Here is a 27,826-nt window from a genome sequence, read left to right as displayed (position 1 = left end):
CAGACCCCAGTGCAATGCCACTTCCGAAGGAAGCCTTCCCAAGCCCAGACTCGGTTGGGGTCCTACTGTAAGATCTCACGGCATTGTGCACCTTCTGTGCACAGCATGCATGTGGCTGCCAATACACAAATGCTCAGGAGAAAGTCTGCCAGTGCCAGCATCCTAACTGTTACAGGCTGAACTGTGTCCCTTCAAATTCATATACTGGAATCCTAACCCCCAGACTTTAGAATGGGACTGTATTTGGAGGCAGGGCCTTTAAAGGTGTAATTAAGATGAAATGAGGTCTTTAGGTTGAGTTCTAAACCAAACTGACTAATGTCCTTCAAAATAGAGGTTGGGACACAGACACGCACAGAGGGACAGCCATGTGAGGACACAGGGAGAAGGCAGCCGTCTGCAAGCCAAGAGAGAGGCTGCAGGAGAAACCCACCCTGCAGACACCTTGATCTTGGACTTCCAGGCTCCAGAACTGACAGGAAATGAATGCCTATTGTTTAAGCCACCGTGTCTGTGGTATTCTGTTATGATAGCCCGAGTTGACTAGTACACCAACCCAACAGCCCCATGAGCTCAGGGGTCATGTGGGCTGTGGTTCACTATGGTCTTTCTAGAACCCAACACAAGGATGACACATAACAGGGGCTCAAAAGCACACTGTTGAACAGAGGAGTGATTAGCTGTGAATTCCCGGGGTGCAGGGACTGTGTCTTGTTTGAGCCATGTGCCCAGAACCCAACACTATGTCTGATACCAGAAAAATACTTTCCACACACAAGAGTCGGTGCTTGGTAAAGAAGAGCTAGCTAAAGTCAGAGTGACTGTGTGAGGCCAGAGCCCTCCTGTCTCTGACCTTGAAAATCAGGACCCCAGCTCCTGCTCCTCCTCCTCCTCCTCTGTGCCCTCAGGCTGACTGCCAGGGCACTGGGGTTGGTCTGATTTCCTCCTCTGCAGAACTGGGGTGATGACAGCCTGGCTTCCCTGGGCTGCTGGCAGGATTGAGTGGTCAGACTACACAAGGGCGTGCTGCCTGGCACAGGGCATGGGCAGCAGCTGATTGTACTGCTGACATTGTCTCAGCCTCAGGCCCTGCCTGCTACCCTCCAGATGGCTGTAGGCCCTCATGCTACAAGTCACCCAGGCCAATTCCATTCCTTCTGGTCGCCAGCCCATATGGACCAATGCCCCTGGCCATTTCTTAGAACCATAGTTTCTATTCTTAGAGTTACTTGCCTGGGACCTCACCAACACACTGGTCCCCCAAAACCACTGAAGGGGTGTGTCCCCAACTCCTGCAGGCCTGGCCCAGTCCATACTAAATGACCCATATTTCTAGCAAATAGAGCTTCTGGGACTTAGGCCCTGACAAATCTGCCACCTTGTGAACCTGGGTCTGAGAGCCCCTGACAATCTGTTGCCTGGTCAGCAGAGAGGTGCATCTGCTTCTGGGCTGAGCTGAAGCACTTGCTGCTCTGCCCTGTACTGGTCCCGGGAGAGACATTGGCCATCCAACGGCTGAGGCAAAGCAGGGCATCTGGGGGATGCCTCTACGATTTGGCTTCTGTTTTCAATCAGGAGGGAAAGGTATAATCCTTGTTTTTGACCATGCAAAGTGCTTTCCAGGGTCAATAAATTGGAGAGGTCCTTGTGGCACAGCCAATCCCTGCTTGAAAGGTGGCTGGTTAATCTCCTGTGAAGCAGCCTGGCATGAATGCAGCACCGGGGCTCCTACAGGCATCATTTCCCAGTGCTCTGTGGTAGGGACAGGGCATGGGTGGGAGGATAAAGTGAGGCCCTCAGTGGACATGTGAGCTACCCCACCAAGAGGAAGGGCTGGCAGGTGAGGGGTGGGTGCACACAGCACACAATTCCAGCCACCACTTAGGGAGCCCCTGCCATAAGTGGATACTATAGGCAGTCCTCTCCAGGGATTCTATGATTAAATTTTCAGCCTTCCTGGAAATCAGAATGACTAGCTCTGGGTTAGCACTGAAGAAGCTGAAGCACAGACTGGAAAGTGGCTGGTCCCAATCAGAAGGGAGCCTGGGATGTCCCAGGAGACCCTCCAGGTAACTGGCCCAGCGGCCCCTGCAACCTTGGCCTCGTCTGACCCGTCCCTCTCCTAAACCAGAGAGTGGTTCACAGGAGAGTTGTCCCACTGGGTGTTGGCCCAGGGCTCTCCATCCACTCAGGGAGCCCCCTCCCCACCCAGGCCTTGTTTCACCTCTGACCCCCTCCAGCACCTAGACAGGTCTGTACACGGAGGGCCCAATAAATTGTGATGAGGGACAGAGGAGGATGGGATGGGATACCATGCTGAGCCCTGAGACACCTGATTCAGCACAGGGGCCACGGGCTACCAGCTGGAACCCCAGAGTCCTGGGAGAAGGCTGCAGGGCTAAGGGAGCAGAGCCAGCTGGCAGGGCTGGCACTGCCCTCAGCAGCAGGTATGCTGTGCCCACTTACTCCTGCTGGCCCCTCTGCTCGATCTCCCTGGGGCAGACAGAGAACTCTGGCCCATTCACTTACTAGCAGTGTAGATGTGAGCAAAGGGCCTGTTTCCTCACCTGTGGGTTGGGGCCACGCTGCCATGCAGGCTGTGGAGGGCTAGACTAAATGACAGCTCCGGGACAGGGTTTGGGAGGTGCTCTTGGCCTTCCCAGTCCCTGCTTCCTGCCAGTGCATCCCCACAGCAGTGCTGCAGGGCCTGGGGGTCAGGTGCACTCCACAGAGGAGTGGCTTGAGCACTGGCAGAGTCAGCAGTAGATGAATGAGGCTGGAAGAGGCCCTGGAGGGGCAGTCTGAGAATTCACATGCCCACTGTGTAGGCGAAGGAACTAGAGCTCAGGGCAGGTATGAGGGCCAGGTTCCCGACTCCCCATCCCATGGTCTTTCCACTGTCCTGGCCTTTTCCTGACCCTGGCCATGAGGCTGGACCGACCACTGGCCACAGGGTTCTAGCGAACATCACACATCTGATTCTAGCTCTCTACGCAGCCTTCTGCTCCCCGCTCGCCCTTCTGCTCAGAAGGCTACTCCTCCAGGAAGCTTGCTCTGGCCCTCCTCTCAGGATGGCCACTTTCCCCCATTCCCAGCCACACGTCCCAGTGGCCACTTGCCATGCTGACTGTGAATGGCTGCTCATGTCTCTGCCTGTCCCACAGGGAAAGCACCTTGGGACAGGACTCTGAGAAGGATCTCAGTATCCCCCGCCCGAGCCCTAAGCCTCAACTAGGTTTGCCGAGCTAAATGGACTGGCAAACCCTGTACTGATTAATTTATTTACATTTTTGTAGGGATGGGGTCTCGCTTTGCTGCCCAGGCTGGTCTTAAACTCCTGGCTTCAAGCAATTCTTTTGCCTTGGCCTCCCAGAGTGCTGAGATTACAGGGGTGAGCCACTGTGCCTGGCCCCCTTGTTTTAAAGATCAGGAAACTCGAGCCCTCCCCCAGGCTCTGTTCCTAGGCAGCAGCTTCTGAGGGAGTCTGATGAGGTTGGTGTCTGCCCGCATTGCTGAGGTTCTGGGGAAGCCTGTAGCACACAAAGCACCAGGCTGTTTGGCCTCCACTGTGAGGCTGCAGAAAACAGAGCTGAGAGTGGCCCTCGTGGGCCTGGGTACATTCATTTGTTCATTCCAGTCCAGTCTATTCCACCAAACTCCTTCATTTATTCATTCATGCAAGCAACACTTCCTATTCCATGTAAATCCATCCTCTTCTGCATGGCACACTGATGGGCATAATTCAGAGTCACAGCCCCTGCAGCCCTGGGGGTGGGCACAGGGACAGCATTGGGTGCAGGACGGCCCAGGAGCCCTCCTCAGGACCCTCTTCAGAGGTGAGCAGCAGTGGCTTTCCTGACTCCCTCTTCCCAGGGGCCACATGGTAGTCATTTCAGGCCCTCTGTCCAAGGGCCCACTGAGCTGAATGACCAACCCTTCCCTTCTCCCGCATACCCTGAGGAAGGGAGATACACTTCAGTGCCTCACCCCCAGCCCTGCCTGTAAGGCATCATGGTGTGGGGAGTCTCGAGCAGAGTGGTTGAGAGTGAGGTGCTCTGGGTTCGAATCTCAGGTGTGGATGTTTGCTACCTTTGCCCAAGTGTCTGCTTTGTTCTGGCTTTCTTGCGCTGAGTGCCCACCTCTGTGGCACACCTCCCTGGGCACAGACTATCCTAGCCCTGGCATGCAGCAGAGCAGTTTGAAATGGTCTGCTTGTGCAGTGAAACGAGGTGCTTGTTGCAATGGGAACACCAGCAACTGCACTGCCCATCCTGCCAGCCCCAGTCTCCTCAGCTGTACAGCGGGCAGCCCAACTGCTATACATCATAGCTCACATTTTGGGGGCTGTTTCTCCTCCTCCTGAGTGCTGGCTCTCCCTGATAATCAGTAAATAGAAGCTCCTTCTGGGGTCTTAACTGTAAGTATGGTTCTACAAATTGTTTTTCTTTTTCTCATCTGGAGTACATTAATTTGTGATTAGTAATAATCAAAAGGTTATTAAAGATCACCAAAAGTAAAATCTCTATTTTAGGGTTTGAATGAGAATTCTGGCTACTCACAAGACCAAGTGCCTGAGATATGAGTACCCTTTTGAGCTCCCGGCACATGAGCAGCACCCGCTGCTAGGATGAGGCCGCGGCTGTGGCCTTGAGTGGGCTATGTTCTCAATCACGGCTCTCTGGCTAGTATGAGGTAAGCACTTGCAGCTCTGTTCCATGGTCAGTTGTTACCTGGTGAGAATCAGTGACACATGGGCATGCGAGTGGTAATAGGGGCCTGGGGCTTTCCAGTAACAAGGCTTTAAGCTCCGCGTGCCCCTCAATGCTAAAGCAGACACACACATGAACTGTCCCAAATCAGCTGGTTCAGGAGCACCCTGTGGGAGAGGGGCCACCTATCATGAATTTGGGCCATTCAAAAAGCTTGCCACATCTTGGCAGGTACACAAAACAACAGCCCTGGGAGATTTTAGATTTACAGAGCATTGTTTCAGGAGATAAGCTCACGGGCACATGTGTGCCCTTTTCTGTCCTAGAGTAAATGCCCAGTGACTCAGAGCTGTCATTAGGAACAAGTCTATTCAGCTTCTCACATGATTCTTCTCTAGTTGGGAGTCATCAAGGTGTTCTTTTCTCCCTGCAAAGTGGGAACAGGAGGGGCTGCGGAAGCTGTTGTCCCACCCGCCATCCAGCCTGCCTCTGTGAGTGAGTGCTGATGCCTGGCACACTGAGGCAGAGGGGAGGGTGGCAGCGGTGGGACAGACGGCTTGCCAAGATGAGCTTTGGGAGCGCAGCCTCCCAGGTGCAGTGCTTCTCCAAGCACCACATGGGCCTCCCAGCTCCAGATTCTTTGAAGACATGACTGCTCTCTAGGGGCATCAACAGAGCTGATGGAGAGGGGTGAGGTGACACAGACAGACCGTGGGCAAAGCCCTCAGGCTCTCTGCTACCCGGCTCCCACCTGTGAGATGGAGATAACAAGACCCACTCCACCCTACAAACCTTGGGAATTACAAGTGATGCTATGACTTGGACAGGAACCTCCTCCATGTCCAGCTCCTTCCTCCAACTACTCTCTCACCACCAGCAGAACTCCCCAGTAGGTTCCTACTGGCAGCTTGTCAGGCCTCCTATCCTCCCATGAAGTACAATTCTGCAAATGGCAAGGTCTTTGAAGGGAGATGTTTTGTAAATACGGGGCTTTCCAACCTTGAGATCCCCCAAGACTCTCTGGGAAGGCTCCTTGGATATCAGGAAGGATGGGGCCGTCCCCCAGTCCTCTGATTTCCCATAGCACATTCTGGGAGTCAACAGCCCTAGCATCAGGACCCTTGTCTCTGAGGCAAGAGTCTGTGGCTCCTTAAAACATACTGTTTGCATATTACGGTTCAGCTTCACCTCGTGAACCTGAGGGCCAAGTGTCCTTTCTAAAATTCAAACAGGAGTTACGAGTTGCTAGGGGTCAAACCAGGCCAAAGGCATGCTTTGTTTAGCACAGACAGTTGTAGTTTTTAATCAGGAGATATTACATAAAAATAAAATTAGATAAAATGAGACCCCAGGCCTACGTTCCCATATAGTGAAGAGTTGGCAGGACCCACACAGCAGCTCTCCAGGTCACCATAGTCCCCACCACTCCCTATCACCTGCCACCTGGCCTCTTCAACACCTGCTTGGCCTTCCTGGCATCTGACCTTGCAACCCAAGGTGAAAGGCTGATGGGAGGAAACCCAGGGGACTCCTCATTCTGCCTTTCCCAGCCCGGATGCCCTGTAGAGCCGGCAGCGAGGCCCATGAAGTACATCTGAACCCAGCCCTGTCCACGAGCTGCAGGCTGGGAGCCTTACCTCTCATGGCACCAAAACCCAGGCTTCCCCACCCTGCATGTCCAGGCTGCAGCTAGCAATGCACTCTCTCTCCCTTCACCTGGCACTGGATGGCTCAGGCTTCCTGAAGATTCTTTCACAATTAAGGCACTTCAAAAAGGTTAAAAGGGAGGAATCAGCAGGGAGTGGGGGTGGGAGGGATGGAAGGTGGTGGGTGGGATGGAGGAATCTGACCAGTGATATTTAATAAAAAGCTTAAAAGCCACAAACAGGAAGCAGGCAGACTAAAAAGTCAACATTGACCAGATGAAGGAATGTGAACTCTAGTGGACTGAGGCAGTGTCCCTATACCCCTCCTCCCTCCACTCCTACCCCAGCACCCTGAGAGGCTCCCTCCACTCCCACCCCAGCACCCCGAGAGGCTCCCTTCACTGCCACCCCAGCACCCCAAACAAGACTCCTCTTGGTTCTTGCCTGCCCTGGGAATACCCCAGCTCTGAGTTTGCCTTGGGCTACAGGAAGGGAGCTCAGGGGAGGTCAGCGTGATCCTAGCAGTTCCCAAAGGAGAAGACCATAAGCTCTTCCCTCTGCCTGGTCCAGCAGGGCCCCAGAGCTGTTTAGGGGAAGGATCAGTGCTCCTCAGTATGGCCCCCGACCCAGCTGGAAGAATCCCGGGATCCTTCCCTCCCAGAAAGCTCACAATAGCCCAGGCAGGCATAGGCACGAGGCCCTCGGGGACTGAGGTCTGGACGCTGACCTGTCTGGCTCATGCCCCCTGCATGCTCCCTGGAGTCCAGAGAGGGGCCCTGTGGGCTCCAGTCTCTGAGGACAACCCACAGCCAAACTGAAGCGATGCACAAAGACTCCTGTTTGGCTGAGGTGAGGACTCAGAGCCACTATGGAGAAATGGGGAGGACAGGACAGAATTTTAGAGCTTCACCGCTGGAGGCCTCCCATGGCTGGGTGCCTCTGCCTCCCTTGCCCCAGCCCCACCTTGACAGAGGCCTTAGGGGCTGCTAACAGGGAACAAAGTGCCCTGGAGAAGCAATGCCTCTGTGACCATTGCCTTTGCTCATGAGAAGGCAGATGCTATCTCTGGGCAGTGGAAGGACTTTGAAAGGAAGGGGTTCCCTGGCAAGGCTGTCAGGAGAGGGAAGGGTGCTCATGCCACCTGTGAGCACGGAGGCAGCTGGGGTCTCTGTTTTCCAGCTGGAGCCAGGGCACCACCTTCTCTTTAGGAGATTTGACACAAGAAGCCATAAACCAACCTTGGTTGTTCCCCTGATCCAAACCTCCCCACAGCTTTCCATCCTCACAGGATCAACCTCGAGTCCTGGAGTTATGTAGAGGACAGTAACATGTCAATATAAAATCAGGAGTGGGTAAAGGTGTTCCCTGTAAAATCTTCAACTTTGCTGTATGTTTGAAAATTTTCATAATTTTTACTGTATTATGAAATACAACAGAATTGTACTGGATTGGTTGTATCTGGTACAATTGTACAGGAGATAAAGGACAGTGGGGAGCTGGGGGTAGTGGCATACAACTGAGTCCCAGCTATTCAGGAGGCTGAAGCACGAGGATGGTTTGAGCCTGGGAGGTCAAGGCTTTAGTGAGCCTTGATTGCATCACCACATTCTATTCCACAGACAGGGTAAGACCCTTTCTCTAAAAATAAGATAGTGGCTCATGACCCATTCGTACGAACACAGGCTTTAGTCCTTCCCACGGTCCCCAGCGCACAGTATGAACCCTGGCCTATGTCCTGCACACCTCTCTGCTCAGCACACTTTTGCCAAACAACTGACCTGCAAATGCACTTGAAGCTCACTGTCACCTCAGGACCTTTACATTCACTTCCCCCTCGCTGTGGCATGCTCTCCCTGACTACCCATGTGGCTTCTTCCCTCCCTCTGTCCTTCCCTGATCACCCTATCCAAAGCAGCATGCTCAGCAATTCCATCTCGTCCCTGCTTTATCTTTCTACGTGGTGCCTACTGCCATCTGACAGGGATTTCTTTAGTATGTTTATTGTTTGTACCTTCCTACAACTGTAAGCTCCATATCCCCAGCACCAAGCACAATGCTTGCAACACAGAAGAACATGATGCAGTGTAGGCTGAATAAATGCACAAGTGATTGAAGGATGAGTTCACTGACAAAATCCAAGGGCTCTCCAGCAGCAAACACACACCCTCTGACCCAGCCCACGGAGAGGCCCCAGCACAAACTCAGCAGGTGGTGCTGAGCCTGGGGGTCTGTGCTGGGCAAAGGAGGGTGACAACTCACATCCCTGGAAACCTTACCACGTGCCAGGACAGTATGCCAGGCCCCCAGCGGTCTCCCTCACCTGCTCTTCTCCAAACTGCCTGTAAGCTCAATCTTATTCCCGCCTCCACAGAGAAACCAAGGTGCGGGCCCAAGGCCCCCTCAGATGGTAAATGGTGCAGTGGGAACTCAGACTCCAATCTTGACCCTGCTCAGACCAGATCTTCACTCCACATCCAGGCTCTTCCCAGAACCCATACTGGCTTCCCAGCCAGAGGCCATGCTGCCATGCAGGCCAAGTCACCCCGTGTCTCGGCAAAGGCAGGATTAGGAACCTAAGCCAAGGAGCGCCACCTTGGCATCACCTCTGCCATCTCTCTGTGCCCTGCACGGTGTCCCTAAACCGGGAGGAAGTGGCTGCACTTACCTGGGATGTGGATCTTGAACTTGCCGCTCTGGCCGAAGGCACTGTCGATGATGCCCAGTTCCCCAGTGGACAGGTGCACCTTGAGCCCCACGAAGAGCTGGATGTTGGTTTCCTTTTTGAACAGGGAGCGGCCGATCACACTGTAGTCATCCATCGCCTGTCCCCACACACCCAGCCACAGAGAGAGGGCATTAGTGGTGCACACTGAAAGAGCTGTGACGGTGTGCCTAGCCCCAGCTCCCCTGGGCCCTAGGCATGGCTGGCTGCTGCCCGCTCTAGGAACCCTGTGGGTAGCCTGGTGATGAGCCCACCTAACAGATAACAAAATGCATGGGAGCAGGGCAGAAACCTGAGACTGGCAACTGCCACTATAACAATGGGCCCTTCAAAACAGGCATGCTGTGAGCACTTTCCACAGATAGCACCTCAGTCCCCACAGCAGCTCTGTGGCGCCACTTTACAGATGAGGAAATGGAGGCACGGCAGAGTTCTGTCATCTATCCAAGGTCACAGAGCACAGGGGATAGAAGTAGCTTTGAATTCAAGCCCCTGTTGCAGCCCCCCCCCAACCCCTGGGGGGCCACAATGACCCAGCCTGTCCCCAGGGCACCTGCCCAGAGCACTCTCCTTGAAGCTGTCACAGTCACCCGGGCCGCTCCTGAGCCTGCATCCAAGGCCTTCTAGAACTGGCCTCCTCACTCTGGTTTCCCCTCCCACAGGAGCCCGAGAGCCTGGCCTTTGTCTCCCACCTGCTGCACACACCCCTATGTACAGTGGCCCAAGGCTTTACTCTTGCTCACTCTAGCTGTGCCTGGAAGCCTGTCTTGGCCTGGCCCACTTTTCCTCCACTGCCCTACCTCCCTACCTCCATGACACCCTCCCTCAGTCCAGGCAGAATTGCTCGTTTCCCTGGCCCCTGTTGGCCACGGCCAGGTCTTTGCAGAGCTCATACCTCCTGCTGGCCATGTTGGCCACTGCTGTCTCTTTGTGGGTGCCCAGGCTGAGAGGAGGGACACACATGTCTGTGAAAAAGTCAGCTTGGTGCAGCCCTGATTTCACCATGAGCTATGTTCATCCTGAACCTTCTCCCTAGAGGCTTGATCAGTGACTGGAAGTGTCACTCCCTCCCTTCTGAGTCTCTGGCAGCTCCAGCCCAGGTACTGCTTTTGGGATGGCAGCATGGCCAGGTGGCCTTGCCTGCCCCACCCAGCTCCTCACCCCACCCCTGCTCTGTAGATCCTGCCTCCAGTAGCAAACTTGGGCCCCATGATAAGAAGTGCCCACCAGTCTGGCAGCTGTTATGGAAATGAGCAATGCACACACCATCTGGACCATCAATTTCACTTCTAGGAATGCATCCCGCTGATGTGCTTGCTGGAGAAGATGTCAGGAGAGGATGGGAGATCCACCCAAGGTCACTCACTGCAGCAGCAAAAGCTGACAATGACTTAGAAGTCCAGCCTGAGTTCAAGAAGTGGAGCACAGCCTCTAGAGATGATGATGTGACCACAGAGGAGAGTAGGCAGTGTGTATGGACAGATACAAAAACCAGAGTATTGTGTTTCACGTTAAAAAGAAGAGTGCGAGGCAAAGGGCATGTTGCAGGCTGTGTATGGATGGGGGCAGGGCAGGGGTGGATATACAGAAGGAATCAGGAGAAACTGATGCCTCCAGGAAAGGGAGCAGGGTGCCTGGGGACTTTTCACCGTACACCTTTTCTGTCTTTGGCTACTAAAATACATGAATGCATCACCTGTTTACAAATAAGTTAATAGAATTTAAAAATGTAAAAACAAACCAAGAAGTGCATTTCTTCTACCCACACACCAGGCGGACCTCCCATCCTCTCCTGACATCTTCTCCAAAGACAGAACATTTTCCTTTGATGGCTTCTGGTCCAGCAAGGGTGACAATTGCAGCCCTCTGTCCCCACCCAGGCAGCTTTCATCAGTTCTCATCCATTATGGTCACCCCAGAGAGCTACTACTCGGGCCTCTGCATAGCTAGGCCCTGGGGTTACATCTGACTGAGAAATAAGACCTGTCCTCCAGCATTGCAGTGGCTAAGAAACAAAAAAGGCACAGTCCCTGGACTAAGAGCTTACAACTTTCTCAGAGAAACAGCTTGTAAGAGGCCCCACCAAGACCAAAGGGATAATACAGGCAGGTATCCTTAGCAGAGCAGAAAGTTCTCAACAAGCTGATATTAATATTCTTGTTTTATTCCTATAAGAGCCTACCATGAAACAGGCCTGTAGCTGTGAACAATCACATGTACTACAGGAAAATAACAGAATTCTCCCTCCACCTCACAGCCCACAGCCTTTGCACTTCTCAGCGACAGATCCTATGAGCTCCCCATCTCTATGCAGCCCCTGGTGCCCAGCAGGGCCTGGCCCAGAGCAGGCTCAAATCAAGGCCTGGTGCCTACAGCGTTCCCTGTGGCCCATGGCTCCCTCTTCCTGTACTCCAGCCCCTACTCCTCTCCAATCTTCATCCTGCCCTGTCTCTCTTCAGAGCACAGATTGCCACCTGACGTTATGCCTTTGACCTTATCTGTTTACTTGTTTATTGCTTCCAACCAGGCACAAGCTCCAGGCAGAAACATGTTCCTCTCCTCCATAGCTACATTCCCTGCACATAAAACAGGCGCTTACTATCTATTCCTTGAATGTGTGAGTAAATGTTGCAAGAATACATGGTTGTAGTTGTTGGTACATTTGCAAGGCTCACTCATGCCTGTAGGCTTTTTTTTTTTTTTTACAGCTTCATTCAGCTATAACCGATACACAATAACATGAACATATTAAAAGTAAGTAACTGGATAAGTCTAAATATGTGTATACATATACATGCCTGTGAAACCATCACCATATAAAGCTAATGAACATATCTATCACCCCCAGGGTCCTCATGCCCCTCTGTTATGCCTCCCTCCCCGCCTGTGTGGTGCTCCTGTAATGCTAGTCCCAGCTTGTGCACCGGGGACTCTACCCCCACCCAAGGCCCACCTTGGACATTTCCTCCTTCAGACAGCTTCCCCGACATTGCAGGCACCTCCTCTCCCCTTGGCCCCCAGGACTGAGGCCAAGATCCCTCTGTTCTGAGAGCCTGGCCACTATGTCTTATCCCTGACAGCTGACCTATCTGTCTCCCTCCTCGGACTGGGAGTTCTGCGAGGAAAGGGTTCTGTGCACCTCCTGTGGCCCTGACCCACTACAGGCCTGGTGAACGGGCGCTCACTGAGTGTGAGGAGGCCAACTGCACTAGTCCCACACATGGCATCAAGGGGAAGACGCCGGGAGGTAGAAATACATTACTCAAGTGGATATGTCCTTGGGAGACACGATTCATCTGAGAGTGAGCCAACAGCCCAGCCCGGGCTAGTTTCCTCCTATCTACCTGGGAGAACACACTGACAGATCAATTCACGTCCCCAGTGCTGGTTCCCTCATGCTAAACACAGCAGGCCCATCGCTCAGCCTCCCAGTGGGCCTGGAGGCCTGGCTCCAGGGTAATCAGAGCCTGGGATGGCAGGCATGCTACCTATTAGCCTTCCAGAACACGTTTACTGCATCTTCTCCCCTGCCCCCTCCTTTCTTTTGGTTATAAAATATTAACTTTAAAAAGCTAAATGCCACAAAGACAGCAGAGGATCTATCTTTCCCCAAGCCAGGGTCTTGCAATGAGGGCAGACTAATTTTATTAACTTCAGGGGAACTTCAAAAAGCTCCAGGGCTTTCATGCCAGACAGAGATGACCCCAAAGTTAGTTTAAGTGCTACATAAACAAAGGACTAGAGCCAGGGGAAGCTGAGGGCTCCCAGCGTTCCTTGTTTATGTTCTCATCTGACCTAGTGGGCCAGCACACAGGCTGGTTGGCCCCGGAATCCTGCTGGTGTGTGGTGCAGCTCGGTTCACTGACCTACATTCCCACAAAATTGTTTTAAGCATCCGGGATAAGGTGAGGAGTGAGTGGGCTTTTTTTGACCTTCTGAGGAGGGCCTCTGGGGCTGGAGTGGCAGTTTAGAAAGGATTTCAAGTTCAAAGGGAGTGTCTCTGTCACTCCTGCTCTCTTGTTTTATGGCTTGGCCAGAAGACACGATAGCACTGAGTGGGTGAAGCATACTCTCCTGCGAACTTCTGTGTCTGCAGTTCCATTTGTGGGGGAGGCACCGTGAGGGCAGGAGCTGGACGTCTGCACACGTTCAGGAACCCCGTGTGGTCTCGAGAGTGCTGGCGTCTTCTGCCTGCTGGTGGCCCCACACTGTCATTTCACAGCAGCTTGGTGGATCTTTGCATTTGTGTCGGTCCCACAGAGGACACTGGCACTCTGGGCATGGCTGCCCCAGGGGAGGGGAGGCTGGAGCAGCAGAGAGAAGTCAGCAGGTAAATCCCATCTCCCTCCAACTCTCCCAATCCTTCGCGCTCTGCTCTCTCACCCCTTTCCCTGCAGCAGGTGAGCGGCAGTGTCCTCAGCCATGTCATGGGTGAGGTGTCCCCATATCATTATTTAATCTTTAGGAAAGCCCTGTCGGGAACAGGGGGCTCAGTAAAATGAAATGATTTGCTCAAAGTCACGCAGCTAGTGAGTGTGGCAATGCCCCATTCCAACTCAGACTGTCTGGATCCAGAGGCTGGTGCTTTTCCTGCTGCAGGAAGGGCTGGGCCCTGTCTGCCGGGAGGTGCCAAAGCAGCAAATGAGCCCAGACGACTTTCTCCATCCTTTGGGCTCACCAGAGCCATATCATGACTGACTGGACACAAATGGGCCTAGAAGTCCAGCCCAGGGGCACTGGGCAGCCCCATCCCTGCTAGTCCCAGTTGTGGGAAACCCCAAGTCATTGCAGAAGACAATCCCCAAGTTCAGGGACCCCAGCCCCCACCAGGTTATTTGGAAGGGAGGAGGAGAGGAGGGAAAGAGGGCAGATCCTGGCCCTCAAGATGCAGCACTTATAGTGGGGCCCAAACACTTCACCATCACAGGAAGATGTTCCAGCCCAGTCAGCCCCTGCCACACTGAGAAGGACTGCACTGCTGTTGGAGGGAGGCTAAACTTTCCCCACCTATGGTTATAGGGGCCAAGAGGAAAACTACCCTTCCCATGAATTCCAAATACTCAATTTCCAGTAAAGTCTTTACTTGGTGTCATCATAAGTTCTTAGAAACTGTTACTTTAAACAAAATAATGTACAGTAGGCCCTTAAATAATGTTGCTTCATTCAAAGTTATTTGAACATATATCAAAGTTATTTTGTTATAACATGAATGAAAAAAATAGATTGGTTTTGTTATACATTCTTTCCCTTAAACTCATGGTTTCCAAGAAGCTAGTGACAATGTTAAGTGAGGATTTACTGTACAGGTCTCCATAACTGGAAAAAAATGGGCACACTGGAGACAATAGAAGAAGAGAAAAGGCACAGCACTGTTTACATCACAGGTTAGAACCTGGACTCTAGAGCCAGACTACCTGCATTCGAATCCCAAGTCTGGGTGCCTAGGCACTCTGGCCAGAGGCCTAACCTCTGTGGGTGCAGGCATCTCTCCATCTATAATATGGGGAAACAGAGTTGCTGGAGGTTTAAATGGGTGCTGGGGAGCACTTGTAAACAGTTGTTGTTGGTCTGGCCTCTGCCTGTCCCCTCCCTGGGCAGACCAGTCTCCCTCCCTTAGGACTCCCTCAGACACACCACACAGGACTACAGGGGCAGCAGATGCAGGGCCTGTGCACCCCTGCGACTCAATGGCCGCCACCTGCAGATCTGAGAAGACATCGCTGACTAATGGAAGGCCCCATCTAAGAGACTGCCGGCCTCAGAACCAGACAGAGGGTTGCACTGGGAATTGGCTACAGAGAAGCCTGTGTGCCTGTCCCTCAGCACAGCAGTGGCTTGTCTATGCCAGCCTCACCAGCTGGATGCGGGGAGGGGAGGAAGGCAGTCCTGGAAGGCAGGAGCTGGTCTGAGCACATTTTTGCATCTCCAAAACCTACACCTCCGGAAATTACTGCTGTGTGTACTGGGGGCGAGGACTCAGTGATTGTCAGCTGCATGAAACCTCATTTAATCAGAAGGAAGTCTGGCTAGAAAGAGGGAGACAGCTCCTACATTCCTACAGGATGCTGTGAGGCCTACATCTCTGGAGAACTTCAGGAAGACCAGGGGTCATGATCTGTCCTGAGTGTCAGGAGGTGAGGATGGGGGAACATGGCTTTGCTCTGTCCTGTCCATCACTAGAAGGTGTGTGCATGCATGTGTGATGGTTGGGTTCTTCACCAAATTATAGATTCTTCCAGCTAAAGGAAAGAGACCTCAGAGATCAGGCGCAAGCACATCCAATGAGGAAAGACCTTCAGAGAACAGTTGGAGGGTTTTCATTTTGAAATCAATCATTGTGACGTCAAACCAAAGGCAACGCATGTGGGATCTGCTCAATAGGCCTTGCTTCTAGGGAACAGTCCTGAATCCAGGCCAGCACAGTTACAACAATGGCGCTAAGTGGGGATTCTCACTGTTTGCATGAATAATTTGCTCTATTTATTAGCCTTCAGTCACTGGAGGGACTGAGCTCCTGAGGAGCAGTCACTGTGCACATGGAAGTCCAGGCGCTTGCTTACACGCCAGGTGGGTCCCCATTGTCCCTGGCCTTTGAGCAAGGACTTGGCTGCCGGTGCACATAATTATGTCATTACACCTGTGTGTGTCTCTCTTTCAGGGCTTGGCTCCCATCATGAGGCTTGGGAATTGCCCAAGCTGTGAAGTGACCATTCTAATTCAAATTGTAGAAGTGATACGAAGGAAGGCAGGCAAACGTGCCATGAAATGGAGCCCTGTGCCGATTCCAGGTCTGTGGTGAGGAGAACCACGTGCGCGGGACAGGAAGGGCTTGGGAGGCCTGACTTCTGACTCTGCCTCTTACAGCTCTATGACCTTGAGCGAGGGACTTCTCTGAAACTCAGTTTCCTCCTTGAAAAAGGTTGTTGTTAGGATCAGGGGTGTTGATGTTGATGATAACACCTAAGACTTGACAGAGAATGGATGACCCAGAGGAAAGAATCTCAATTAGTGGATGTCAAATTGTGGGAGAAGCAGAAGAATAAGACAGCATTTGGTGCAGGAGATCTCAGATGCACAGAAATCACAAGATCCAGTTATCTAATCTGCCCAAGAGAAGCCAGAAGAACAGAACATATACTCAACACCAACCACATGCTTGGAGCTGCCCACAGCTCTCTGCTTCTCTCCCTCTTACCCACCCCACCAGCAAAGTCTTCTCGGAGGACAGAAGCCAGCAGTCCTTGGATCCAATGAGGAATGGGAAGAACTCAGAGGCTGCCTCATCATGGATGAGTCCCTTAAAAATGAGGTGTTAACTCTTCTAGGCCACTTGAAAGCCACCAGGATTGACAAATTCTGGAAGGGGACCTAGGATGATGGTGTTGTTCCAGTATCATCAGAAAACTTTCCCCACGGACAGTGTCTCCTCCTCAATGCAGGCCATGGTCTGGTGTGGTGGGAAGAGCAGAGGCCCTGAAGTAGCCCAGGTCTCATCAACGCCTGACCAGCTCTTAAAGAAGAAACAGGTTCTGGGGGAGAGTGACTTGCCCACGGCCACATCGAGCTTGTGCCCAGCTCAGTCCATCAGTTTCCAGAACTGGCTCTTTCCAGCACATCAAGCTGTCCTGACCCTGTGTCTCTATATGGGCAAAAAAGCAATTTTCAAAGGAAGGTGAACAAGCGCTCCAGCAGCCAACCAAGACACTTAGCTATCACAGCCTGATACTGGAAGTCAGAAGAAAGGCTGAGGATTTGGGCTGGGACCAGAATACCAGGGCAGCCATTTGATCATCTCCCTGGGGAAAGAGCTTCTCAACTTCTGTTTCAGGGGAACCTCTGTTTTCTTAAGTAGCCTGGGAGCCAATGTGGCCTTCAACCCTCTGGCAGGGACCCAGGGGAGCGAGGGCCAGCAGAACAGGCTCAGTGGCCAGCTAGACCATAGCATGGCTTCCTGCAAGGGCGAGGGGCCCTGCAGCTGACCCGCTAGGGCCCACCAAGCCTGCCAGACCATCCCTGCTGAGAATGATGGGGCCCAAGCTGTGCCAGAGGCAAGTCATGAGCCAGCCTGCACCCCAGGCCAGCACGCTCCCTGGTGCCCTGGGCACATTCAACAAGCCGTCAGCAGTGGAGTGGGGCAGAGCCAGGAGCCAGGAGGCAGCGCCGCTTCAGACTTCAAAGCTGGCGAGTGCTCCTGATGGCGTCTGCATGTTTACACTTGGTTGGGCCGATGCTGCCAGCTCCTGTGGCCCAGCCCTAAGGCCTTCCCTGACCGGCGCCAGTGGGTGCCAGACCCAGGATGGCTGGCACGCCTGGCCTTATCCCACCACTGTGGAAGGGGGATGGTGTCTGCTATCACCCTAGCTGGGAACCCAGGCATCTGCATTTCCAGAGGAAAGTCCAAATAAATAGTACTGATGATACCCACTGTTTACCCAGGGCCCATTCTGTGCCAGGTGGAGTACTCAGCATGTTACATATAGCACATATACCTGCCATGTCCTGGGACCCAACTGCCAGCCAGCTAACATGCTAAGGTTGGGTATTGTCTTTGTCCTGCAGGTGGTGTGGACCTAAAAGAGATTTCTGAGTAAGAGCTGGCAGGACCCCCTTTGTTTTGCAGAAAATTACTGGGGTGGAGCTATGCATGCTGCCAGGGGCAAAGAGGGCTATGGTGAGACCCATGAGAAGGTGGTGGCTTGGGGAGGTGAGGAGGGCATCCTGGGGCGTGGTAACAGTGAGAAGTCTGCTGTGGAAGCCAGCAGGTATTGCAGAGCACTCACTGTCCTAAGCACCAGACCCTCACCTCCTCCTTCATGTTCACACAGTCCTGAAAAGTCATGATTTGTTACTAGTGGAGAAGCCTGGCTCCATAGGGTGAGTGGCTCCCAGACCATTGAGCTCTGCGGCTCCAGACGACCACGTGCCCAGAGCCTCAGGGCGAGACTGGGATACAGAAGGGTAGGTGAGAGAGGCTGAGCCTCCCCTCTCTAGGCTGCCTGGGCCGGCCCTGCTCCAAGGATTTCTCTAGCACAGGTGACCTAGAACACCCCCATAGCCCCCAACCTGCATTACTCCCCCTGCAGGGTGAAGGGCCTAGCTTCGATGGCTGGCCCTGCCTGCCTCTTTAAGCTCCCTGTCCCTGCCCTCCCAGATGCCCAGGGCCAGGCATTGTTTGGCCTCTATGCTTTACAGAAGCAGTCCCTGGACCTGGAATGCCCCTCCTCCACCTTCCTGTTTCCCCACACGGCCCCTAGTGTCTGTGCAGTGAACCTTCCAGTCTTACAAGATACACTTAAAAGGTCACCATTTTGTGCTTTTGCCTCACCAGCCTACTTCCTCCCACCTTGGCAGAGTTCCTTGTTTCCTCTCCTAGCCCTCTGCATATTCCTCTGATGCAGGCATGAGTCTCTGTCCTCCACTAGAAAGACCCAGTTTTCTATGAGGCTTTGGATCACTAAAGGAGGAGCAGCTGGTCTGAATCTGCATGTGGCTGAGATGCAAGTAACCTCCTGGGGACAGGACCCAGTGGTTCCAGCCTCGGCTTTTACACATCCTTCACCCCACATCATTTTTGCCAGATCTTTGCATACCCGACCTACTATTTACCTAATATATTTCTTTACATCTGCCTGGAAAGGAGACTTTATATAGTATCCTAAAGAAAAGAGTCACTAACCATAAACAGAGGAAGCTAATAGTAAAAGTACATACAATGCAAAAAAACCCCCAAAGAATAATCCTAGTTACATACTATTGCTACTAGAAGGCTCTGGAATCTTGGTCTTGTTTTCCATTTGTTAAAAAGCAGGTTAGAATGTAATAGAGGACTGTTAAAGACACCTTTGAACAAATCTAAAGCTTTCTCTGCAAAGTAATCAAAAGATTGAAAGAACACTGAAAAAGAGAAAAATTTTATTACTAAGAGATTCAACATTCTATGATAGTATGAGAAACAGCCTTAACCAAATGAGGAGCAATTTACTAGAATATGTGAAAGAATGAACATACACACACACACACACGTGCACACACACACACACGCACACACACACACACACGCACATGCACACTTTGTATCTCTCTCTCCATATCTGCCTATATCTATATATAACTGCTTTATTTCTCATTTTAGTGGTTCATGATTTACTTTCTAAAATCTATTAGGGTTTTTTCTCTGTGGCCACAAATACAACTACAATCTAAGTTTCATGTGGGCAGAGATTTTGTCTTTTTTATTCACTGTTACTTCCCTAGCCCTTAAGACAACACACAGTAGATGTTCTACAAATATTTGTTTAATGTCAACTGCTGAATATTTAGTTTTGTAAATGTTCCAAGCCATAGAAAAAAAATGTATACTCTATTCAAGGAGTGTAAGAGTTTACATTTATCTAAAAATCAAGCTTATTGAATATATTCTGCCTCGTTGTCCTTATGTCTAGTAGGCCTGATTTTAAAATATGGACTCTGAAGTGCCACCCTATCATTATAATTCCATCTTTTATCAAGCTGTCCCTAGGTTTCTACTGTTTTATTTTTATGTTTGGTGTGTACAAGTTTATAACCGAGCCTTTTATCGTTACATGATGTCCTTCTTTACCTTTGTCAGTATTTAACCCAATCTCTCAGCGTTAGCATTTAAATAGAATTTGGCCATTCACATTTAGTGTAATGACTGATACTTAATGTTGTTCCTTCTGTTATTATTATTATTAACATTGTTCTTTTTTCCTTATTTTTGTTGGTTTAATCAAATTCATTCCAGTTTCTCCTCTGTGAATGTGAAAGTGCTATTACATTTTCACTGCATTCATATAGTTTCTTTCCCTTTCTCTGTACTCAAAATCTTGCACATATTTCTATATTTTTACTTTGAAACAGGATACCAGCTATTTCCCTTATCACCATATGTTCTAGTAGTCTTTCCTAAACCCTCTCCCCAGAAAGATTAGCCATTTAGAACACTTTCACTTCTTTTCTTCTCCCACTCAGGTGAGACCTCTGGATGTCTCTACCAATCCAAGCTCCCTCTTCTTCTTTTTTTTTTTTCTTCATTAACCCTTTATTACAAGTCACACTCTTATAGAAGTACACGTGGACTTATGTGAAAAAATCAAATGTATCCAAGAATAAAAAACACAGCACATAAAGTAGTATATGCATCCCAGTGTTAGCACAGAGACAGTGGGCACCCAAGAAAAAGCCCAATTCCTAAGGACTGCTGAGAGGGTTTAATGCTTTCAGCTGCAGATAATTATTAGCATTTTCCTCGCAGGATGCTCATTCTATTTCAAGAGCCCTATTAACCATTTATATCAGGGGTTGGAAAACTACAGCCAAAGGGTCAAATTCTTCCTGATACGTTTCTGTATGGCCTGTGACCTAAGAAGGGTTTTTATATTTTCTAATGAGTTGGAGAATATCAAAAGAATATTATTTTGTTACATGTGAAAACTATATAAAATTTAAATTTCAATGTTCACAACAAAAGGTTTTATGGGAACACAGTCATGCCCATTTGTTTACATATTGTCTATGGCTGCCTTTGTGTCACAGTGGCAGAGTTGAGTAGCTGAGTCTGAGACCTGATGAGGTGCTCAGTAAACTACAGATGGTGGTAACATAGTTACAACTTGCAGTACCTCACCCAGTGACACATTTTATTTATTTATTTTATTACTGGTGCATACCCATCACATGAAAACAAGAAAAGTGGACTTCAAATGTCACACTTTTAAGGCGCAGTGGGTATGAATTATTATTTTATCAAATTACATGGCAAAGTACTGTGTTTGTTATTAGTTGTGTTAACAGAATATGAGATACACTGACATCACAATATTCCCAACTCACAGAAAAACAATGTCAAAAAAGAGAAAACTTAAAACAGTATATTTCATCATAGCAGACACGCAAAACAACAAAAAATGAGAATAAGGCTGCAACCAAAGTAGGTTTCCGGGTGGCTCATTTGTTAGCCAAGCAAGGAATGCCATTTACCAATGGTAAGTTAATTAAATTGTGTTTGATCGAAGCAGCTGAAAGAAGAATCCAGAGAAAATAAGCTTGTTTAAGATTATTAGATTTGGGGCAAGAGCAGTTGTTTAGGTTTGGCCCATGGGCCATAGTTTGCTCTATGTAATACTAATGAGTTAAGCCACAACTGGTAGGGTACCTGACCAGCTTCCAGTGTGAGCCAGTGATGCAGAGCACAGGAAATAAAAACACAGTCTGCAGAGGCTTGGAAATTAGCATCTTCTGTGTTTCAATAACTGTCCTCAGCATCACATATTTACATCACACTGTTATTTTCTTTCTAGGCCTTATTATAACCTGAAAATGTCTAATTTACTGTTCACTGCTAGCCTCCCCTAGGAAGACAAGAACTTTGTCTATCTTGTTGTATGCACAGTGCCTGGCACAAACGTAGGAGCACAGTAAACATCCGAATATATGAATGAAGGATGCCTTTATAGGAAATGGGATCAGAAGGCCTATATGCCTTAAGCCCCCCTGGCGGAAAGTGCTCACTTCACACATAGGTATAGTGCCAGGGTCTCCCTTTGTGATGAACTGAGATAGCTCAGAGACCCAAGCCCAGGTTCTCAGAAGGCTAACTGTGCTTGCAAAGTAGATGTGCTGGCCTTGCCCCGAATCACAGAGCAAAGGCTGGGTGCTGGCTCACCAAGGTGGTGGAGATTCTGCCCAAGAGACTGGATTTCACCTTTTCAAGATTCTCTGATCTTCCAGAAACTTCTTTGAATAGACATGTCCAGAAAGCTGACTAGTAACTGTGATGTGCCCAGGAATTTTTAGTCAGCCAAGCACGGTGGGGAAAGAAGAGCATAGGGCACTTCTCTGGCCCCTGCGCTGGATAACCACACCCATGAGCCTACCAGACTCTTAGCCCCTCCCTCTTCAACCAAAACTGGGTGGCTCCTGATAGGGACCAGGGGGATTGGCTCCTGTGCTTCAAAGAGAAATAATGGAGTCCCAGGGAAAAGAGTGGACCCATGCTCCAGGCATTATTATTTTGACTCTAAGAGCTTAAACATTAATAATGATAAAACAATAACGATGCAGTAGGAGACAAGCACTGATCTCAGAACCTTATGTGCAATCCCCCATCTCACCTTCATCTAACCCTGGTGCAGCACTGTGAAAATTCCCACTTAACATGGAAGTCTCAGGGTCTGCTCAACTTTTCACACTAGCAGGTGGTAAGGCTGGGAGTAAAGCCCAGGCTTGCACATTGGACCAGTCTGTCGGATGGCTGAGCCCCTGGTCAAGCAAGATGACCTGAAAATCTCTGGGTGATCTGGGGCCTACTCAAAGCAAACAGGGCTGCCCCTTTGGAACAAACTCAGCCAATCACTCAGGAGCTGCAACAGGAACACTACCTTCTTGCTTCACCTGATGAGAGTCGGCTCTTACATATGAAGCCACAAGCTATGGTGGCTCTTTCAAAACAACCTGATGAGGTCAAGACCATCCTTCGAAGGAATGAACAATTGAGATTAAATGGCTGCCCAAGGCGTACAGCTGTTTTGTGGTACAGCAAGGGCTTGAGCCTACTCTGTATGATCTCCAAGTTCCACCTTACCAGGAAGGAAAGTCTCCCACCAAGGAGATTCGAGCTTTTCAAGAGAACGCAGACTCTTTTGACACACTGGGCAAGAATCTGTCTGACAAAGTGGAAATTTCATGACTCAAAAGAGACCAGCTAGTCCTGAGTTCAAACTCCAGCTTTACTACCCTGTGACCTTGGGCAGGTCACTTCACATTTCTTGGGCTGGTTTCCAGTCTGGCTGCCTTTGGGGAGGGGACCTGGGTTCGTAGGAAGAAAACTTCCTTACACTGAATAATTATTGTCTTGTTTGAAATTTTTTACCATGTGCATATATTACTTTTCCTAAATATTTGCACATAATTTGATTGATTTAATTGGGGAAAAATGTACATAGGAAAAATAATGACCTCTTCCTCAGGGTTATTAAATGGTTTCAAAATAAAGTATGTAGCTAGTAAAGGCGCATAGTATATGCTTAATCAGTAGAGTGGTGACAGAATGGAGGGAGGCAGGAGGCAGGCTCATTCCTGCCCTGGGGCCCAGAGGAGAGCATGTGGCACAGAAGCCCCAGCCCACAGCCAGCCCCTAGCATTAAGGCAGGTGCCCATTCAGCTAGAGCCTCAGGGGGTTGCGAGTTGGGGGAGCTGCTCCTAGCCTGGGCACCCATGCCCTTTCCTCGCTTGTGGAGCCTCAGGAAGGCCCTCTTCCTCGACCAAAGCCCTGGGCTCATAGGATCTCACCTCTGCACACATCCACAGTCACCCTGTGCGGCTGTCCCTGGTTGGAGGAAGCCTGTCTCTGCTCAGGGTTGTCTATATGGGATTTGGACTCAGCTTCTGTGGACTGCCTACAGTTCTTGTGCTTCCACTTCCAGCCTCCCTGGACTGAGCAGGAAAATGCTGGTGGCCCCAGGTTGGTGGCAGGACATAGGCCAGGCATGTCTCCTGGCCCCTCCCTCAGCCCTTCGGAGGCATGAGTCATTGCGGCCATATGTTTACTTGCTCCTCACAGACCCTCCCTCCCAGTTCTCAAAGGAAGTGACTGCTGCACCGCTGTTGACAGGCCTGAGTGGGAGCAATTAGACCCAGGAGCCACACCAATTGGGATATTACTCTCTCATAGATATTTTACTATAGAATAATTATACTCCAAACACTGCTAATAAATCAGGCTAGACAAACGAGTGACACACACTTTATCACCTTCATCTTCAATCAGCATCTTGGGGCTGGCCTAAGGCTGATGGAGCCCTGAGCAGGCCCCAGCGGCCCCCCGAAGCTAAGGGTCCAAGCTCTGGGTCTGGGGAAGGGAGAGGAAGGGGTTGCTCCTCAGTCCCCCACTTGAGGGCAGGTCTAGGTACAGGGGCAGGAAAAGAAGAGGGCCAGGGTGGAGCACCCAGGAAGAACCTAAGACAAGGAGAAAGGGAGGGGAAGGGGCTGCAGTGACAGAGAATTCCAGACGAGAAAACCAGTGGATTTTCTCCCAGAGGAGAAAACCTGTGGACGGAGACCTGGAGCGGAGGGTGGGCGACGGAAGCCCACCACATGTGACACTGTGGATGGGCCAGATGTTGTGCTGGCACCTGCACTAAACCCAGGGGACCTCATCAGGCTCCTGTGAGGAACTGAGGCCCTTGTTGAAAGCCTCAGGGCAGACCCCTCCTGCTAGGAGCCTGAGCCCCCGACAGTGGGGTTGCCAGCCCTCCGTGCTCTTTAAGCCAGTCAAAGCCCAGTCATGTCCCAGTACAGCTACTGCTGATCCGCTTGGACCCACAGCCAGGGAGCTAGCCAGAAGAGATGGCAAGGTTTGGCTGTCCATCCATCCTGCCTTCAAGGCCCGATGGGCATGGATTCCCACTCAGCACTGTGTGGACAGCTGCTGGGTATGGATGCCCCATGGGAGGAGGTGATTCCACTACTTTGGGGGAGACCACCGTGTTCTGTCCACCCTAGTGGCAGGCCCATCCCACCTAGCACTGGGCCCAGGTGCTGATGCACCACAGGACCAGCCGAGGGAGGCCCAGGGCCCAGTCAGAGTCTCCTGGGACAGAGCAGGCACCACCCTGAAAGCACAAGGCCAAGGGCCGCCCAGCAAGACACAGCCAGGGCCTCATCCTACTTCAACTAGACTGGCTCACCTACATGCCTAAGGCCTGCATCCAGCGATGGTGAACTTCAGGCACCCTAGGTAGCCAGGGGCTGGACCTCCCACTGTGTCAGCTTCCGGTACCTTCCTTCCTCTTGCTCTCTGGCACCCTTAGCCCCTTCCCCTCAGTCCACAGGTGAGGAAAGACCTGGCCACCATTAGCCCCTTCCCCTCAGTCCACAGGTGAGGAAAGACCTGGCCTGGCACCACTGATGGGCAGTGTTTCCCTCTGGACATGAGCAGCTTGCAGGGGCACATGGGCAGATCCCAGCTGGATGGAGGTACAGTGCCCACCAAGGTCAAGAGAGTGGGGCCTGGTCAGGGCAGCAGGCCAGGGAAGCCAGTGCTAACCGCTGCCATCTGACACTGGCTGTGGGGGAGCCCAGACCTGCTCAGACCCATGGGTGCCACATCTACCATGTAAATAAGCGAGGGTGGGATAGCCGGGTGGGGTTGGGTACAGTGGGGGTCCCCCTGCCCAGGTGCTGGCCCTGGCTCTGTGACTGACCAGCTGAGAGAACTGTGGCCACCTGACCATTCTGGGCATCAGATGCCTTGTACAGAAACTACAGAGGTTGGCACCAGAAGGTCTCTGAGGGCCTTTCTGGCTCTTATCACAGCTGTCAGGCCATGGATCCCAGCTGCCTGAGCAAGAAGGGAAGGGGTGTGGGGCCAGGCAAGGGCATGCTCACCCGCTCCACGAGGCCATGCTTGTGCTTCAGCTTGTACACCTTCAGCCTGGGCAGGAAGCTGTCGGAGTAGTTCCTGTCCTCTAGCCCGTGGAGCAGGATGCCATGGAAGGCTAGCCGGCACGTGTTGGTGTGAATGTCCGCATCTAGCCTGGAGCCAATCACCAGGCACAGCCGAGGGCAGGTGACGGGCTTCTCAAACTCCACCAGGGCCCACTGCTGCCGAGGACAATGGCCCTCTGTGGCCTGGCCGGCCTTCTTGTCGGCCTCATCATTGTCTGTCACTGCTGGTGTCAAATCCTTGGACAGGTACTGCTCCTGGAAAAGGTATTCTTGAGAGAAGTCGAAAGAGTCCAGTATAGGCTCCTGGTCAAAGTTATCTGGAGCAGGACTGAAGAACATCAACCGGCCCATGACTGTTTCATGGCCCACTGTAATGTGGAACTTGGCCTTGGTTTGCAGGGGCCCCCGGAAATACGGTATCTTTTCCACAGAGATGAGGGCCGCATGGACAGTGTGCAGGGACTCGGGGGCACACACCAACCCGCGCTCCAGCAGCTTAGGGTCAAACTGGGTGACGCAGATGCCCAGCCGGTCTCCTTGCATGGCTGAAGTGATGGGCATGTGGAACATCTGCATGGACTTCACCTTCTTCACCACCTGATGGGGAGTAAGCAAGAGAGCACATGAAACCAACAAGCCTCGGGGCTGTGGGGAGGAGAGGGGAGCTGCAGCTAGAGAATCCTGTGCTTACCACCACCTGCAGGCACCGTGAGGACCAGCCAAGGGGGGTCTGGGGCCCAGGCACACTCTTCTGGACCAGAGCAGGTACCACACTGAAAGCACAAGGCCGAGGGCCGCCAGCAAAGCAGGGCCAGGGCCCCACTCTCCAAGTCTCACTGTTCTTCTGGGGGAAAGGCAGGGGTCATAGCAGCCAAATCCCTGACTACCTTAGTTCCCTTCACCCCTGCTCCAATCCAGGCTCCAGTCCCTCCAAGTTCCTCCCTTCCATCAATCATGCTAGCATTTTCCAGCCCTCTGTCCAGGTTTGCCTGCCTCCTCCCCCCAGAATGGCCTCCCCAGCTGCTCAGCTGGCCAAGCTGTGCCCATTTGCCCTCTAAAGCCCGGGACAAACACCACTGCTCTGGAAAGCCTGTCCCAACTCCCAGTGGCAGAACTTGTCCCTGACTCCTTAGTGGTAACCCAGCCCCTCTGAATCCCACAGCCTGCTGCATGGTCACTGTCTATTGTGTATCTGCTGCCTGCTGGCTTGTGGGTAGCCTAGGGCAGGATCTCTCTTCATTCATTCAACACATATTCCCAGAGTGCCTATTGTGTGCCAGGCACTGTTCTAGGGGAAGAAATACAGTGACCTCTGTTTCCAAAGAGCTTAATATCTTGAAACAACAGCAACAACAAAATTACCTGTATAGGAAAAATTATATATATTAATTCAATTCATATCAATATAAAATTAATATATAAATTACATGCATGCAAATATATATTAATATAATTATATAATATTAATCTATATTAATATTATATGAATATATTAGACAACATATGCTATAAAGAAAACAAGGCCAGGTGATGTGATAGAGAAGGCCTGGGTGGGGTAAAGGTCTCGAAGAAGTGAATTTGAGCTAAGACCTTAGCATAAGAAGCAGACAGCTGTGTGAAGACCCACAGAAAGACAGCTCTAAATGGGGCAACTGATAAGTGCAAGCCCTAAGAGGGCAGTAACTTGGTGAGTCTGGGAATACACCGAGGCAGGAGGGCTGCAGCAAGGGTGGGGAGGGAGACAGCAGGGAGGGAGGCTGATACGGTTTGGCTGTGTCCCCACCCAAATCTCATCTTGAATTGTAGCTTCCTTAATTCCCATGTGTTGTGGGAGGGACCTGGTGGGAGATAATTGAATTGTAGGGGTGCTTTCCCCCATACTGGTAGTGAATGAGTCTCACTAGATCTGACTGTTTCATAAGGGGAAACCCCTTTAACTTGGCTCTCATTCTCTCTCTTGCCTGGTGCCATGTAAGACGTGCCTTTCGCCTTCCACCATGATTGTGAAGCCTCCTCAGCCACGCGGAACTGTGAGTCCATTAAACCTCTTTTTTTAAAAAAATAAATTACCCAGTCTTGGGTATGTCTTTATCAGCAGCGTGAAAACGGACTAACACAGAGGTCAAGGCTCGGGCCCCACAGTAGAGTGCAAGGCCCGGAAGTCACTGGAGGAGTTTAGGCAAAGGAGTAACCTGATCTTATCTCTGTTTCTAAAATATCACTGACTACTATACTGGGCAGATTTCTGCATTCACAGTTTGTAAATCAGGAACAGACATAGA

At 51.2% G+C, this 27,826-nt stretch overlaps 1 protein-coding gene across 17 annotated transcripts in view; it reads right to left on the bottom strand.

The window, feature by feature from the left end:
• Positions 1 to 27,826, bottom strand: part of EEFSEC (eukaryotic elongation factor, selenocysteine-tRNA specific) — a 284,050-nt gene that overhangs the window by 69,389 nt on the left and 186,835 nt on the right. For 10 of the 17 annotated variants that reach the window (XM_063806207.1, XM_063806209.1, XM_003309983.6 and 7 more), the window contains 2 exons: positions 25,485 to 26,141; positions 9,021 to 9,177 (listed from right to left, as the gene is read on the bottom strand). In XM_063806207.1, coding sequence (XP_063662277.1) covers positions 9,021 to 9,177; positions 25,485 to 26,141 — 814 coding nt within the window. Of the gene's footprint in view, positions 1 to 9,020; positions 9,178 to 25,484; positions 26,142 to 26,235; positions 26,389 to 27,826 lie in introns of all 17 variants that reach the window. The other 7 variants (XM_054680971.1, XM_054680973.2, XM_054680972.2 and 4 more) reach the window with 3 other exon arrangements.

This window comes from Pan troglodytes, chromosome 2 (genome assembly GCF_028858775.2).
Source record: "Pan troglodytes isolate AG18354 chromosome 2, NHGRI_mPanTro3-v2.0_pri, whole genome shotgun sequence".
Taxonomy (NCBI): Eukaryota; Metazoa; Chordata; class Mammalia; order Primates; family Hominidae; genus Pan; species Pan troglodytes.
Note: the sequence above shows the minus strand (reverse complement) of the source record. Positions and strands in the feature narration are given on the sequence as shown.